The 14,351-nt window shown below is 60.6% G+C and overlaps 4 protein-coding genes across 4 annotated transcripts; all 4 read right to left on the minus strand.

Annotated features, from left to right (window-relative positions):
* Nucleotides 1–1,115: 1,115 nt before the first annotated feature.
* LMXM_06_0290 (putative ribonuclease H1) lies at nt 1,116–1,868 on the minus strand (the record flags this gene model as incomplete). The annotated part of the gene is made up of 1 exon (XM_003871992.1): nt 1,116–1,868. The coding sequence occupies one exon, from the start codon at nt 1,866–1,868 to the stop codon at nt 1,116–1,118; it is 753 nt and encodes a 250-aa protein (XP_003872041.1).
* A 2,242-nt stretch (nt 1,869–4,110) lies between these two features.
* On the minus strand, nt 4,111–4,620 carry LMXM_06_0300 (MYND finger domain-like protein; the record flags this gene model as incomplete). The annotated part of the gene is made up of 1 exon (XM_003871993.1): nt 4,111–4,620. One exon carries the CDS (start codon nt 4,618–4,620, stop codon nt 4,111–4,113), a length of 510 nt encoding a protein of 169 aa, XP_003872042.1.
* Nucleotides 4,621–7,864: 3,244 nt separating this feature from the next.
* LMXM_06_0310 (putative pteridine transporter) lies at nt 7,865–9,898 on the minus strand (the record flags this gene model as incomplete). The annotated part of the gene is made up of 1 exon (XM_003871994.1): nt 7,865–9,898. One exon carries the CDS (start codon nt 9,896–9,898, stop codon nt 7,865–7,867), a length of 2,034 nt encoding a protein of 677 aa, XP_003872043.1.
* An 887-nt stretch (nt 9,899–10,785) lies between these two features.
* On the minus strand, nt 10,786–13,899 carry LMXM_06_0320 (conserved hypothetical protein; the record flags this gene model as incomplete). Its single annotated transcript, XM_003871995.1, has 1 exon — nt 10,786–13,899. One exon carries the CDS (start codon nt 13,897–13,899, stop codon nt 10,786–10,788), a length of 3,114 nt encoding a protein of 1,037 aa, XP_003872044.1.
* Nucleotides 13,900–14,351: the final 452 nt, after the last annotated feature.

Consider the following 14,351-nt stretch of genomic DNA (forward strand, 5'->3'; position numbering starts at 1 on the left):
CCGAATCAAGGGCTTATGTGAGACAGGCTCAGCTGTTGCTGGCGTCGCGGTGACGGACTTCTCGCCAGCGCGGCAGTATACCCCACCGCTTTCGACACACTCACGGCAGGTGGGTCGGTTGCCGTAAAAGCATGTGTTGAGGTCGATGCACGGTGTTTGCCCCTCACACGTGCAGTCGCTCGCCGAGTAGCACCGCATCGTTGTCGGGCACCATCGCTGCGATGCGTTGATGGTGCACTCGCTACAGCTCGTGACGGTGTACAGTGCCTGCAGGTCTCCTGAGACGAGAGCAGAGGAAGAGGATGACAACGATGTGCTAGACCTCTTTGCAAGGGCCAAACTGGCCGACTGCGTCAGCAACAGTGCCCCCAGAAGCAGCACATGCATCACCGAAATTAGCAGCCTCGAGAGGCTCGTCAACGACGCCAGTCCCCGGCATCCACCTCCATGAGCCCCGCAGGCCTCCCATCTCACAGCAACAGACAGCCCCCAACAGCTTCTACTAGCATACATCGTGTGCACGTCGAGGGGATAGCGATAGAAGCGTGTGTGTGTGCATGTAGGTGACTGCACCCCGTGGCACTCTCTCCCTCTGTCCCCTATGAGCGTGCGATATCGGCACTGTACCAGGTAGCCGGGCGCGTGCGGGAGTAACTTCGGACGGCGCGCCGCGGAAGCGGCGTGGAGAAGTCGAGATCAACAGACGAGCTGACGGCAAAGTAGCGAAGTACGGAGAGACGCACGTCGAACAGCATGATGCATGCGGTGTCGAGGTGTGGTAAGAGGAGTCGGAGGGGGGTGAGAAGGGCCGATGCCGACTGTGATAAGCAAAGAAATGATACGCGACGAGTGAGCTATCGGGAGGGGGGGGGCAACGTCCGACAAAGAACGGAAGAAGCACCACGGGTATGCCTGTGAACGTGTATGTGCCTGCAAGGACCGCTCGTGCGAAGCGAGCAGTACGCACACACAGGCGCGTCTGCTTGTGTGTAGTCCTTTACGCATACACGCAGCTGTTACCCCGCGCGCGCTGTGTGTGTGTGTGTGTGTGTTGTGTGTGTGTGTCACGCGTCCGTCACGGGCACTTTCGCGTCTACACACACGCATGCATCGCACTACGATTTGTGCAGTCGAGACCCCATCACCGCCAGCGAGTCAGCCATCTCGTTACCGTGCACCTTCGAGTGACCTCGCACGTGAATCAGCTCAACGCCCTCGCTCTCGTCGTTCCGGGTGTTCTGGCACGTGTACCGCACCGGCTCCGCAAGGTCTGCCTCCCTGTGGTCCCCGTCACCCCATTGACGCGCGCGCTGCTGGTCATGCTGCTGTCTCGCGTAAACCGTGTTGTACCGGTCGCGCAGCCGGATCAGCTGCCTCCACAAGTCCTGGTTTTGTACCGGCTCATTCGTCGACAGCATGAAGCCGTTCTGCACCCACTTCTTCGCGTACCGGGTGAGCCCGTCAATGACGTAGCGGCTGTCGGTGTAGATGATGAGATGCGGCAGCGGTCGTGTGAGGTCGCCGAGGGGCCAAGCCGACGGGTCGACGAGGTGGGTCGCTCCCAGCGCATCTGCAGGGGCGCCGCCATCGACGAAAGCCTGGACAATCGCGTGTATGACCCCACGCACCTCTCCACGGTTGTTCGTCTGCGACTCAGTCAGCGGCACCGGACACGAGAAGTTGCGGGGATCTGACATGGAGCCGTAGTACCCGCCGTAGCCGGCCCGCGCCTGGGCAGTTCCATTATGGCTGCACGCACCGTCCACGTAGACCACCTCGAAACCCCTAGGTGAGCTGGTCGTGGTGGTGGTGGCAAGCGGCTTCGAGGCTGTCATCGAGGGTGTCGCTGCAGAGAGAGAGGTCGACATAGAGGACGATGCAGGTGGAGCGACGGCAATCTGTGCATGATCCGCGCGGTGACGTCGTGTCTGCCGCGCTGTCACCGATTCTTCAATCGCTAAGAGGTCGTCCCTCGTCTCTCGCTTCAGCCTCCCCTTGACATAGCTACTTCTGAGTGCGTCATGCTCGCGACTGGGTGGATACGGGGCCGCGACACTGCTGCTGCTCCGGCCGCCGCCAAGGCTCACGGCGGGGCCAGTGGAGGCCAAGGGATGAGCGGCCAAGAAGCGTCGGGCCTCGTCCAAAGTCCGGAAGCTCTTGTAGATGCTTCCTGGATACCCCGTCACCTGCTCAGAGCACTGAGCCCACGTTGAGTAGATGCCACGCGCTTTGCCGACGGCTACAGCGTAGAAGGACGGCTTCATGCGAAACGCACAGGGTGTGTCGGTGGTATCAGCAGGAACGGCGGCGGCGGTGGCGATGCCTACCCCCCCCCTGGGAGAGGCAGAGGGGCCGTACAAGAAGAAGCTCTGCACGCCTCCGAGCTTGCCTGACGCGACGATTGGATGGAAGCCTATCACCCCCCTCACGCTCAGATCCCGGCTTCGCATGTGGCCTGCACGCCTTTGATGTCCCCTCCGGCCTCCTCCAGTCTCCCCTGCCCAGGAGAGCCGCGCTGGGGGAGGAGGAGAGACCGGACGATGAGGTAAGTGCACGATACGACGCGGAGCGGCTGCAGCCACGGCACGTGACGCAGTCTTTCGTGACCGGAGCCCCACGTGAGGAGAGCGATGAACAGGGGAGGTGGAGACGCCAACAACGAGCGAAACGACCCCTGCACAGCGTACGGCACCTTCCGAAGGGAAGACACGGCGGAGCCGGAGAGAGAAGGGGAGGGGGTTCTGAGGCGCTGTGTGGTACGGCGGCGACGGGCACCGAGACAGTGCCAAGACCAACGTTGAAGCGGCAGAGTACCGCGATAAGCAAGACCAAAGGAAGCGGCGCGCTCCACTCCGCACTCGTACACGTATGTGTGTATGTGAACCTGGATCGCGCTGTTCGTACGTGAGACAGTCGTAGAAGTGGTCTCGGGGGGAAGTGATGCGGACGTGGAACGGGAAGGAGAAGAGGGGAGCAGCGGGTGTTGTTTTCGGCCTCTTCTCAGTGAAGCGACTGGATCTTGTGTTGCACCCCCCCTCCCTCTCGGGGGCACTTGTGTTCTCTCTGATCGGCTTGCACTGCGGATGTGATGTGCACGCGTAGCCCATCAGACGAAGGCGTTTGTGTGTGTGTGTGTGTGTGTGTGTCGATGATGCGTAGAGAGGGGGAAGCAAAGTACATAGTGGATGGCGTAGCGAAGGGAAGTTACGGCAGCCCGAGGCATGCATAGAGAAAGTAGAAGAGCAAGAGCACACGTCCCCACATGCATGGAGACGTGCACGCCCAGGCAGCGGGTGTACATACCGCTGCGGTAGTCCCCGCTCAGTCGTTTTGCGCGAGAGCAGTGCACCGCTCCTTACCATCCAAGGTCATCTGACAATGCCTCGCCTCCCCCTCTCTACGCATGTCTCCCCACACCATGTGTCTGCGTGTGGCAAGACGCACAGCAGTGCGCGTCAACGAGCCACACTGTCGCTCTCTCTGCCCTTTTGTTTTTTTCCGCGTCGCCGCATCCGCACGCGATCCGGTGCGCGACGTCAAACGACTGTTCGGTCCGTCTTCTTGTCATTATGCTGCACACACACACATAGGCGCCTTACGCCGCGATGTACAAGACGTATACCGCAGCGATAGATGAGCTGTGGAGTGATGATGATGAACAAGGGCTGGAGAGGGAGAGGGAGGGGGAGGAAGCAGAACGCTATTCATGTGACTGTCCCTCCCCTCCCCATCCTCCCATCCCCCCTCACCACGTCTGTCCGTCATCGCCGCCCAACCCCCTCCATCTGCCCTTATCGAGGCCATGCACGTGCATTCTCATGTGCAGCTGGGCGAAACAGCACGGGTGTACCTGTGTGTGGCACACACACGTACGCACACATGGAGACAGCAGACCCTCTGTACGAGGAGCGTGAGCTGGGGGGGGGGGGAGATGCAGTGGGGCGGGACAGTTAGCAGCAGCAGCAGCGCCGCGGCGTCGAAAGAAGCGGCAAAAAAGACCTGAAGGGGGTCACCAGAGGTGTGAGTCTGTGTTTGTGTGTGTGTGTGACGGTCGACACTGCGCACGTCGACCTCTTCTGTCCTCCCCTCTCCCTCTCCGTCATTCTTCACCTACCCGGGGCTGCACACCTGCTTGTGCACCTTCCAGTCCGCCTTCTGGCACTCGACACTGCAGTACTTAGCCACCTTGCACCGACTGCAGCGCTGAAGCGGTGCTGTCGTTGTCGCTGCGCCCTGCGCCCCCTTGTGACAATGGAAGCACCCGTTGGGGCTCGGCATCCCCTGTGCTGTGACGGCATCCTCCATGTCCATCAAGTACCGTGACTTGGCCACTGCCTCGCAGTTGGCGGAGTTGCACACCGGCTGCGGCAGGTCCTCCACACGCGGTGGAAAGGTCTCGCCAAAGACCATCGTGTGGTGAATCAGTCGTGTCGCAGGCGCTGCCCTGCACGCGCAGCAGAGCGCATCCTCACCCGTCAGCTGCTCGAGAATGGTGGAGCTGACCTCCTCGATGGCTTTGCTCACGTCGACCTCGTACGTCTCCTGCGTGAGCTTGTTGATGTTGGTGGAAAACTGAAACTCCTTCTCCCCCACGGCGGCGTGGTAGATGTGAAGCACCATCGGGAGGCGCGGTAGGCTAGCACAAAACCTGGCAAAGGATGACGTGGACACGTGTGTGGTTATATGTGCCTGGGTGCGGTTGTGTGTGTGGGGGGGGTTAGGGGGGTCGCGAAAAAGAATGACCCAGAGGAAAAGGAGGAGAGAGAATCGTGGCGGCAGATCAACAGCGGTCTGGTCGACTCATAGAAGCCATGGCAGCATACACCCCTTCACCGGCGAAGAACATCGGCAGCTCGCTCAGACAATGCGGAAGGGAGAGAGCATGCAGAAGAGGGGAAAGCCATGAAAAAAGGGGTCGAACAGCGCTGGTGTTGGTGGCAAGCACGTATCCAGAAAAGAGACCGAGATGGACTTGAGTCCCACAAGCACGTGCACCTCGTCCAGCACTGAGCTGAGGAGGGAGTGCTGTGTTTCTCGTTTTCCCTTGAAGTTTATCCCGGTAGACTCCTGGACTCGTGGGTGTGGGTGGTCTGTGTCTCTCTCACTCTCTCGTTGGCCACCCTTCGTCTGCCTTCCCCCTTGCAGGTGCGCGCGTGGGCAGGGGCCGGGCAAGGGGGAGGAAGCAAACCAAAAAAAAAACATCAGGTGCAGCAGAGGAGAGGCACACACACACAGAGAGAGAGACGCACACGGGCAGATGAAGCGGGTAGACAGGCGCAGGGGGCACACAGCGCCTAGACAATAGAAGTGGTAGACCGTTGACGACAGTGTTCCGCAGGAAGACAAGCACAGAAAGCGTAAAGCGAGAAGATGGGATAACGGGGTGAGAGGGGAGGAGGCACCCGTATTGATGTAGATGCGACTACCCTTTCCCCATACATATATCCATGTATATATCCATGTCTCTGCGTGTGTGTGTGTCTGTGTGTCGACCCTCGTCAGGCAGTCAACACGTTTGGCGTGTGTTAACTGCCCGACACACACACGCAGAGACATGGATATAAGAAAGGAGCAGAAGAGTGCGAGAGGGAGGCGAATTTTTTTTGTTCGACGTGTACAACACACGCACTCCCCTCGCCTGATCCCGCGGCCGCCGCACCCCCCTGAAATCAGGGTCGCGTATCTGCTCTCTCTGTGTGGGGAGAGGGGGGAGGGGGGCGCCACTGGTGTCCGCGGGACAGGTCTGGACTGGCGGTGTGCCAAAAGAGACGTGCGGTCATGATGGCATGGGTACCAGCTCACGACGGGATCGTGTCGCTGATTCCGCAAAGATCGGCAAGCCCACGCCTGTCAAAGACGTGCGGATGGAGAAGGTAGAGTACCCCATGCCGCCACAACCCCATGGCAGCGTCCCACACCTGTCGAAACACGTGAGGGCAAGACATCCAGACACGCCACCACCACCACCCTCCTGTCGATATCGACGGAAGCGAGAAATGGAGACAGCCAGCCACCCCTTCCCCAGACTCCCATGCGAAGAGACGTCCCCACCATACTGTGGAATGCCGCGGCTTTAAGCGAGCCAGGTCGAAGCATGGCACACAGGCAGGGTGCAGTGCCTCAGGGGGCCCTGACCCGAGGCTGACCAACATTCTCCCTGAGCCTCATTTGGCATGCACCTACACCACCACCCTACCACCCGCACGACGCCTGCCACCGCTTTCTGCCCTCGAGCAGGACCCTCGAGGTGGTCCGCCTGGATCAGCACGTGCAGTGCAGCCAGGTCTCCATCTGGCGCCCATCAAACAGCACGTATGCGAAGAAGGGACGAGAAGAGCACGTTAGACACATGGTCCGATGCAACGGCGGACGGCTCATCCCACGATGAGAGGGACGTAGCCGCAGTGCCACAAAATTGAGCTGCAGTTGTGTGTGTGTGTGTGGGTGTGTGCACACCTATCGACCTGCTCGTGGTGGAATGGCGCGTTGAGGGGGAAAAGAGACGCGCCCTTCGTTCAGGGCAGCGGGTGGGCAGGTGGACGGGTGCGAAGGAGTGCACAAGTCAGCCATCCGTCGTTCCGTCCAGCAAACAGGCAACGAAACGGAGAGGTGGCCGGTGCATGCGTGCGCTTGCGTGGACCTGGTGGGGGGTGGGGTGGGAGGGGTATTGATGGGATGGAAAGAAACGATAAAAAAAAGGGCGTTGAAAAGTAAGCAAACAAACCCCTGTCACCGCCGGAAGAAACCGCACAGAGAGAGGGGAGAGAGACAGTACTAGAAACTGAACAAGAAAAGGGGCGAAAAATAAACAAAGGAGGAAGAGGGGGGGGGAAGGGAAGGTGCAGGGGCGGTGGTGATAACGGTGATCGCTGCAGCTGCTGCGGTGTTGCTGCTGGTCACCTCCTGCTTAGTGGGTTTTTCGAGAGTGAGTGAGTGAGTGAGCGTGTGTAGGTGTATGTAACGCGCTCAACCATGGTGCATACACACGCCCCTCTATCATCCTCATGCGGGCTTCCCTCTTGCCTCGTGAGGCACAGTGGCCTCCCTCCTCCCCTTCCCCGTCCTCTTGTTGCTTTCAAAAGGGAACCCAGGGGACGCTGCGGTCGCTGTGCGGACAACAGTTCGAAGGAGGGGGTCGCCACCGTACGGATGACGAAAAGCCACATGTTGCGGCAGAGGCTCGATTCGGTACACCTAATCCACCCGGCCTGCTGCGACCGCGGCTGCCATTGCTCCTCCATAGAGCCGGGCTGGCTTTCCTGTGACCATTCGACTCTTGTCGCTGGCGCACGGCCGTGACGACGACCACGTTCGCGAGTTCCCCCTTTAGCGGCCACATGAGCATGAAAAGACGTCCGGAGGCACGCGACTTCGCCTGCGAGGGCGTGGTGAGTGCAAGGGGAGTGGGAGGGGAGGGAAGGGAGTATCCTGAAAACGAAAAAAAAATTGAAGCCTCCGTGCGCTGACGCCCATCGCCAAGAGGGAAGAGGAGGAGGAAGGTATGTGTGTGTGTGTGTGTGTCTGTGTGCGGCTGCCCCGATAGACAGAGGCACAGAGGCACAGGCAGACGGGCAGACAGTGGTCTTTTTACGGGCCGTCGACGATGGCGTCGGCTGTGAGGGAGGAGAAAAACAAAAAAGAAGGCGGGGGTGGAAACAGACCGTCGTCGCCGTCGGGACCTTCACTTCTTGCGCAAGCCACGTCCTCTACCAGGCCTGTCGCCCACCCACGCATTCACTGCCACCGTAGCCACCCTCACGTCTTCTCACCAATGCTGCTGTTTGAGGGGGGAGAGGGAGAAAGAGAGGGAGGGGCATCTGCAAGCGGCCGCTCACTCTTTCAGTCGCACTCGCACACTGACCCTTTATGGAGACAACTTGTTGATTGGCTCCCCGGCCTCGCGGCGCTGCTTGCGGTGAAGCGACTGCGCCTTTTGATTGATGGTGTTGCCGTTGACGTCGATGTCGTCGCAGATGCGCGCGGCCGGCACCAACACAAAGCTCAGCGGCACAATCAGCATCGGCAGCAGGACGTGACCTACCAAGAGCAGCATCGGCACATTCGAAAAGTCGCACGTGCCCTTCGTCGTAATGGGCCACTTAAACTCCATCAGCAGGGACCCCACCGTGTTCGACATGGAGGCGCCCAGGTTCCCGAAGCCGGCGACCAACGCGTACACCATGCTCTCGGAGCCGCGTGGGCAGATGCGGGAGAGCAATATCACCGTTGGCATCCAGGCGAGGTAGTAGCTCACCTCGTATACAATGGCGTCGCCGAAGAGGTACATGGCGTGGTCCGGGATACCAATGTATAGGTTCCAGCGCTTCACCATGATGATGTCGAAAGCGGAGGCGAGCACCTGGATGAAGTACGTGAACATGAGCGTGAAGCGGAGGCTGTGCTTCGAGAAAAGGTAAGGGAACGCAGCGACAGCCACGATACCAGCCAGGTTGCCAATAACGGCGCTGATCGTGTTGTAGAAGACGTATGAGAAGTGCGGGCCCTCCGGGTAGCACTCCTTCGACGCCATGTAGAAGCTGTCCAGGGCGCCGGGCAGCTGCAGGTACAGGAAGGCGTAGCTGAAGAAGTATATGCTCACCTTGGCGATGAGAAACGGCAGGGCCCAGAAGGCGCAAACCCCACACGCCAACACCACTGCAATGCAGGAGTACAGCAGTTGCCAGCGCGTGCCCAGGACGGTGACGCACATCATGGTGATCACCGAGCACGCCATCAGTAAGCTGTACACAAAGATGCGCCAGTTTCGCATGCAGACGCCTCTGTTGATCTCGATGATGCCGCCGCAGCAGCTCACAATGTTCAGCGCGGGGACCTCGTCCTCGGCCGTTTCCCCGCCGTCGTGCACCGTGTCAAGCGCGAAGTCGCTGTTCAGATCCCCCTCAGCGTAGTAGCAAGCAGCCGCCTCCGCCGACACGGGCTTCTCGAGTCCGGAGTCCGCCTTGCCGTCCTCCTCCTTGCCGCTCTCCGTGGCCCGGAGCGACGACGCCAGCTGGTGCTCCCGCAGCGCGCGTTTCAGTTCTCTCTTCAGTGTCAGGGTATCTGCCATCTGCTCCTCGCGGTTCGTCCCCTCGCCATACCAGTTCCATATAAAGAAGACAGCGCTGAGAAGCTGCGTCCCAGCGGCAATGAACAGGCCCACTTGCGGTATCTTCTTGTCCGAAAGCGGACCCTGGATAACGGCACCGACGATGTTCGCTAACAGGATAAACCACCAGATCCAGCTGATGAGGGAGGGCCCCGACGCGGGGCGACGGCGCATGAGGCGGCTGTAGTGACCCTCGGAGAGAATATCCACGTTCGCGACGCAGAAGCTCGTGAGAAAGATGAACCCGGCCGCGATGTCAGCACTGGACTCCTTCTCCGGGAGAGAGCCGTACCCTACAGTGAGGCCGGCCCCAACGATGCAGGCCGCCGTGCAGTACCAGCGCTTCGTGTAGGCGAAAATCGCCACCGAGTCGGACATCATGGCGGCAAAGGCCTTGATGGAGAAGCCCAGCTTGGCAATGCTGGCCAGGCGCTGGTAACGCACCCCCGACACCCCGAAGCGGGAAGTGAACATAGAGAAGCACGCGTAGTTGATCAGGCTGAACCCGACACCCTTATTCAGGAAGTACACGAAGCCCAGAGACAAGGTGCATCGAGGGCCGTAGCCCTGGCAACTCTTGCCAAAGATCGGGACGCGCTCCAGGCACGACATCTTTGCGAACAGCGCACGTGCATCGGGGTGGACGTAGTCGCCGTCCTCCCCGACACCCTCGCCGGGTTTGTCGTGAGCCTGATTCACATTGTCGATGTCATCGATCGCAGAGAGGTTTACGCGAAGGCGGCTGTTAAACTCATTGTCCTTCTCGCGGTCCTCTCGGTAGTTGGCTGCCATGCCTGCAGGCTTGCTGAGCTCAGGAAAGAGAAAAGGGCGGCGAGGGGGAGGGAGGATGCCGCGTGCGTGGGAATCGGTGTCGGTGGGTGAGTGGAATGTACAGAGATACACAAACTGGTGTGTGGCGAGTGGGAAGGGATCAGCGATCGGGACAATAAGAAAGGGGAGCAGAACCCCGAAAAAGCGAAGAAGGACCGAGAGTGAGGAGCACCGGAGATCAGGTAGGTGAAGGAAGGTTGAGAGGCAGAGAGACGAGGAACGAATTGCGTGGAGTGACAGCGGTGGGCAGATTGAAGAGGCAGAGGAGGAGCTTGATGCGCGGGGAACGGGGGGAGAGGGGGGAGGGGACGACCCGAGTGCAGAGAATGTCTCTCCTCAGAGCTACCTCTACCCACTCAGCCCTCACCCCCCACACCACCCCCCTCTGTGCCCGCGCAAACCCAATGGCAGAAGGAGAGATCCACCCATACGTGGGAAGAGCAGAGGGCGTGTGTATAAGTCCACAAACACCGAAAAAAGAGGGGGAAGGGTATCCGCGTCTTCCACCAGACGCGCGTCGTCCTCGGAATTACGTCCGGAGTGACACGTGTATCGTGTCGCCAAACTTGCTGTTCTTCCGCCGTCGATTCGGTCTCAAAACGCGGCAGTGCACATATGGGAGAGGTGCTCCTTGCCGCACTTGCTGAGCTCGCCTCGCACGTGCACGAGAAAGAGAAGGTGTTGAGCACGTGTGCGTGTGTGTCTTGAGGTGGCGACAGCACCTCGATAATCACTCTGCGGCACCGACGCACACGCACAGAGAAAAAGGGGGGAGACGAAGCACCACAGAAGCAAACAACGAAAAAAAAAATTTGCCGTGCGAGCACACGGAACAGAGCCGTGGCGAATCATCCGCACTGGCGCCCTGCACGCGCTAGCCCGGGGTACTGCTCCGCAAACTCCATCACGGAGGAAACAAATGTGGCGTACTCCACAGAGGCGTCATCCGCCGTACCACGCAGCGAGTCCAGCAGCGACGCACCCTGAGTGGGCAGGCTGTGGCCGTTGTGGTGGTGTTGACTCCAGGCAACCACACGGCGGCACAACTCTCGGGTGGCACGGACCCTAGTAACACCATGTCTCTCCAGCACGCAGTTCACCGCCTCGGCGCACGTGCCGTACGTGACTCGGCTCTCCTCCCACACCGTCGAGTCAAGGCCCGAATTGTAGGCAGTGCTGTGGTCCGATGTCGTGTTGCTGCGACGTTGCACCTGCCCCCGTCGGCTATGACGACGCCGCATGTTCGACTCCTCCACGAGGAGGAGGAACATGAGAAGCAAGTCCCGCGCATGCGGCCGCACTGCCTCGCACACGTCCAGCACCAGACTCAGCCGTGCTCGCTCTTCCTCAGCTGCAAGTCGCTGCCCCCGCAGCTGCTCCTGCGTCGCCACGTAGTCCGCTGCCGGCGCGATGACCCGGGTGGAGCGCAGGCTCTCTCGCGCATCGGTGTACTCGTGTGCCATGGTAGTGCACCTGCTGCTGTTTGGGAAGCGCATCTGTCGCGCGAGCAGCGTGTGCAGAGCTTTCCTCCGCTCTCGCTGTACCGTGAGTGAGCTGTGCTCATCAAGCCGAGTGGCGGAGCTCGACGACAACGGAGTGGCTTGAACACACGCAACGGAATCGTTGACATGATGTGATTTACGAAAGGACGGCGTGGAGTCCCGACCCCCGCGCACCCTGGCTCCTTCGCAAGGCACATCGGTGATCCGCGGTGGAGGATGGAAGCCGCGGCCAGGTGCCGGCGCCTCCTCGACAGATTCGATCAGGTACCCCACGTCCTGCAGACCCGAAGATGAGGTTTGTGGGAGGTCGTCATCAAAGCCACCACCAGGATATGTCTCGCGTGATGGCTGGTCAGTGTACGTCCGAGGCAACCATTCCCGCGGCACCGTCTGAACCGCGTCACCCTCGAGACGGCTGGGCTGTGGCGACCATGAAGCCTCTCCCCGCGGCCAGTCCCAACCCTCTTCCGCGCCTTCCCCCTCCATCTGCAGTTGCTCCACATCCTGCGAGGCCGCACACTGTTCTCTCCCCTTCCTTGAGAAGGCTGCAACTGACCCAGCGGCACCAGTCGCGCTGGAGTTGACGAAGGCCTGACATGGCGGCACTCGGTGACGATGGCGGACCTCAGGCGGTCCACTTGCCCCACGGCTGGTACGAATCGACTCTACAGAGTACCCGCACAAGATGAGGGACTCATCCTGCCGGCTGGGCTCCAGCTCCTCGGTTTGCACGCTGAAGTCGATCAAGTTCGGAGCCGCGTCTACCTCCTCCGCCTCCGCCTCCTCCTCCCACGTCTTGGGAGGTGACAAAGAAGGCGAGGCAACGCGGTCGTGGTGGTGCGGCTCCGGGTCTGGCTGCTGGTCGGCCACTGTAGCTGGGTCGCCCCCAATGAACTGTGGGTCTGTCAATGAGACCAGTGGGCTACCAGAGCGAGCGACTGCGCGGGTGCGGCCGTGGAGGATCCCAGGGGCCGGCGTAGGTGAACAGTTCGAGGCGTCACGACCACCACGACCGTCTCGTCCTCCACCTTTCAGCAACACCGCCCCCTCCACTGAGACGGACGAGGAGTAAGAGAGGTCGGATCTGTCACCCGTCTCCTTGTAAACGCCGGTGTGGAGACCAGCTGTCACGGTATCCTCCCCATCGCCATCGTCGTCATCCATCACTGTGTCGTCGACGAGAATGGTCCGCGTTGGGGTCGGGAAGTGGCCTGTGCACTGAAGAATCAGTGGCACCCCGCGCGGCGGACGGTCTCGCACCACACGTGGTTGTGGACCCATCAGCGCGGTGGTCTGGGGGGCTGGGAGCATCGTGCGCATGCGAGTATCGGTGTCACGTGTCTGCTGCGCTTCGGGCGGCGTCGCCGCCACGGTAAGAGGGCGTGGGGGCGGCGAGTTGGCGGCAGCACTGGTGTCATCGGGCGAAAACGAGACGCGAGCGTCACGACCGCGCGGAGCCACGCGTGGGGGTGTTGTCGGTGTAGTCGCAGAGGCCCCCTTTCCTCCATCGCAGCCTTTGTGGTTGCCGTTCGTCAGCACATCTGTGAGTGCCAGCACGTGCACTGCGTCGATAGTGGCCAGAGTGGACGCGCGAGAAGACGAGGCGTAGTTCGTTCGTCGGTACCCACGTGCGTCTTGATTGGCCGTGCAGGAAGCGGCACCATTCAGCTCTGACACTGGTGGCGACGACGGTGCCGCTGTGCCCTCGCGCACCATGACCGAAGAAGGTCCTCCGTGGTAGGGCAGTGTGTCGGTCCGCCGCTCGAAGCGACTCTCGGACGTGCGAGCAGGGGTGTATGGTAGCACTTGGCGCCGAATGGACACGTCCTCCGGCAGCTGTGGGTTCTTGGGGTGAATCCCAGCTGCATCCTTGGAGTACGGTGTGGACAGGGCACGCAGCGGGTCGAGCCAGCTGTTCCTGCGTCCTCCCCCATTCTTCAAGGGTGAGGAGGGCCCTATCATCTTGGGCGAATGCCCAGCAGGGTCCCGTGTTAGCACAGGCCCCGAGAAGGAATCTTTTCTATGGTTCGCCATGATAGACTCATACTCGACGTCGCAGAACTCGTCTGCATCACCCTCCGCAACAACGTCCGTCACCAGGTGCGCGCCGTTGTCATCGCTACAGAGGTGCGGAAGCAGTTTTCGACTGCACGCATCGTCCTCTTTCTCGGCCCCACTGCCAAGTGGCGGTGGAGGTGGCAGAGCTGCCTGTTCATCGCGCCTCGCTTCTCCCTCTGCGTAGTCACTAAAGTACGAAGCGTCCCCGCCCCTTCTCACCCCCTCCACATCAGTCGAGCCGTCGTGCTGAGGGGGGCTGGCCTCCACCTCAAGGTCCGGCGCTCTCTCATCGTCACTGCTGTAATGATCAGTCAAAATCGTGGACGCGTACAACTCGTCCGCATCCGCCTCGTTAGTCGATGCGTGATATGCAGCGATGCGCATACGCCAACTGGCGGGCATGGCATGTCAATGTTGCTGTCCCACAGCACTGTAGAAGTGGAAGAAACGGAGCCAACAAGCGGAGAGACGTAATGGATTCACGGAGACGTGCAGACACGCGAGCGGCGCACACGCACACGCGCGCGTGACACAGCCAGAGAGAAGGGGATAGGCAACCTTTGAGCAAGGAAAGAAGACGAGAGAGAATAGGACTGGGGATAGGTACACCAGTGGCGGCGGCTCTGGGCACAGGCAAAGGTGCCAACCAAAGACGAGGTTGTCGCGGTCGATAAAGGGCCTGCGTGTGACTGCCCATGTGGCTGTGTGATTACTATCTAGGCGGGAGCGGCTGTGTCTACACGCAAGAGGCGTCTAGTCACACACGCACACACGGATGCACACATGCACGCGTCTCTGTTGGGGGAGGGAGGAGGGTGTAAGGAAGGGTTGAACAAGAAGCGAAGGACGAGAAG

Source organism: Leishmania mexicana, chromosome 6, assembly GCF_000234665.1.
Source record: "Leishmania mexicana MHOM/GT/2001/U1103 complete genome, chromosome 6".
Lineage (NCBI taxonomy): Eukaryota > Euglenozoa > Kinetoplastea > Trypanosomatida > Trypanosomatidae > Leishmania > Leishmania mexicana.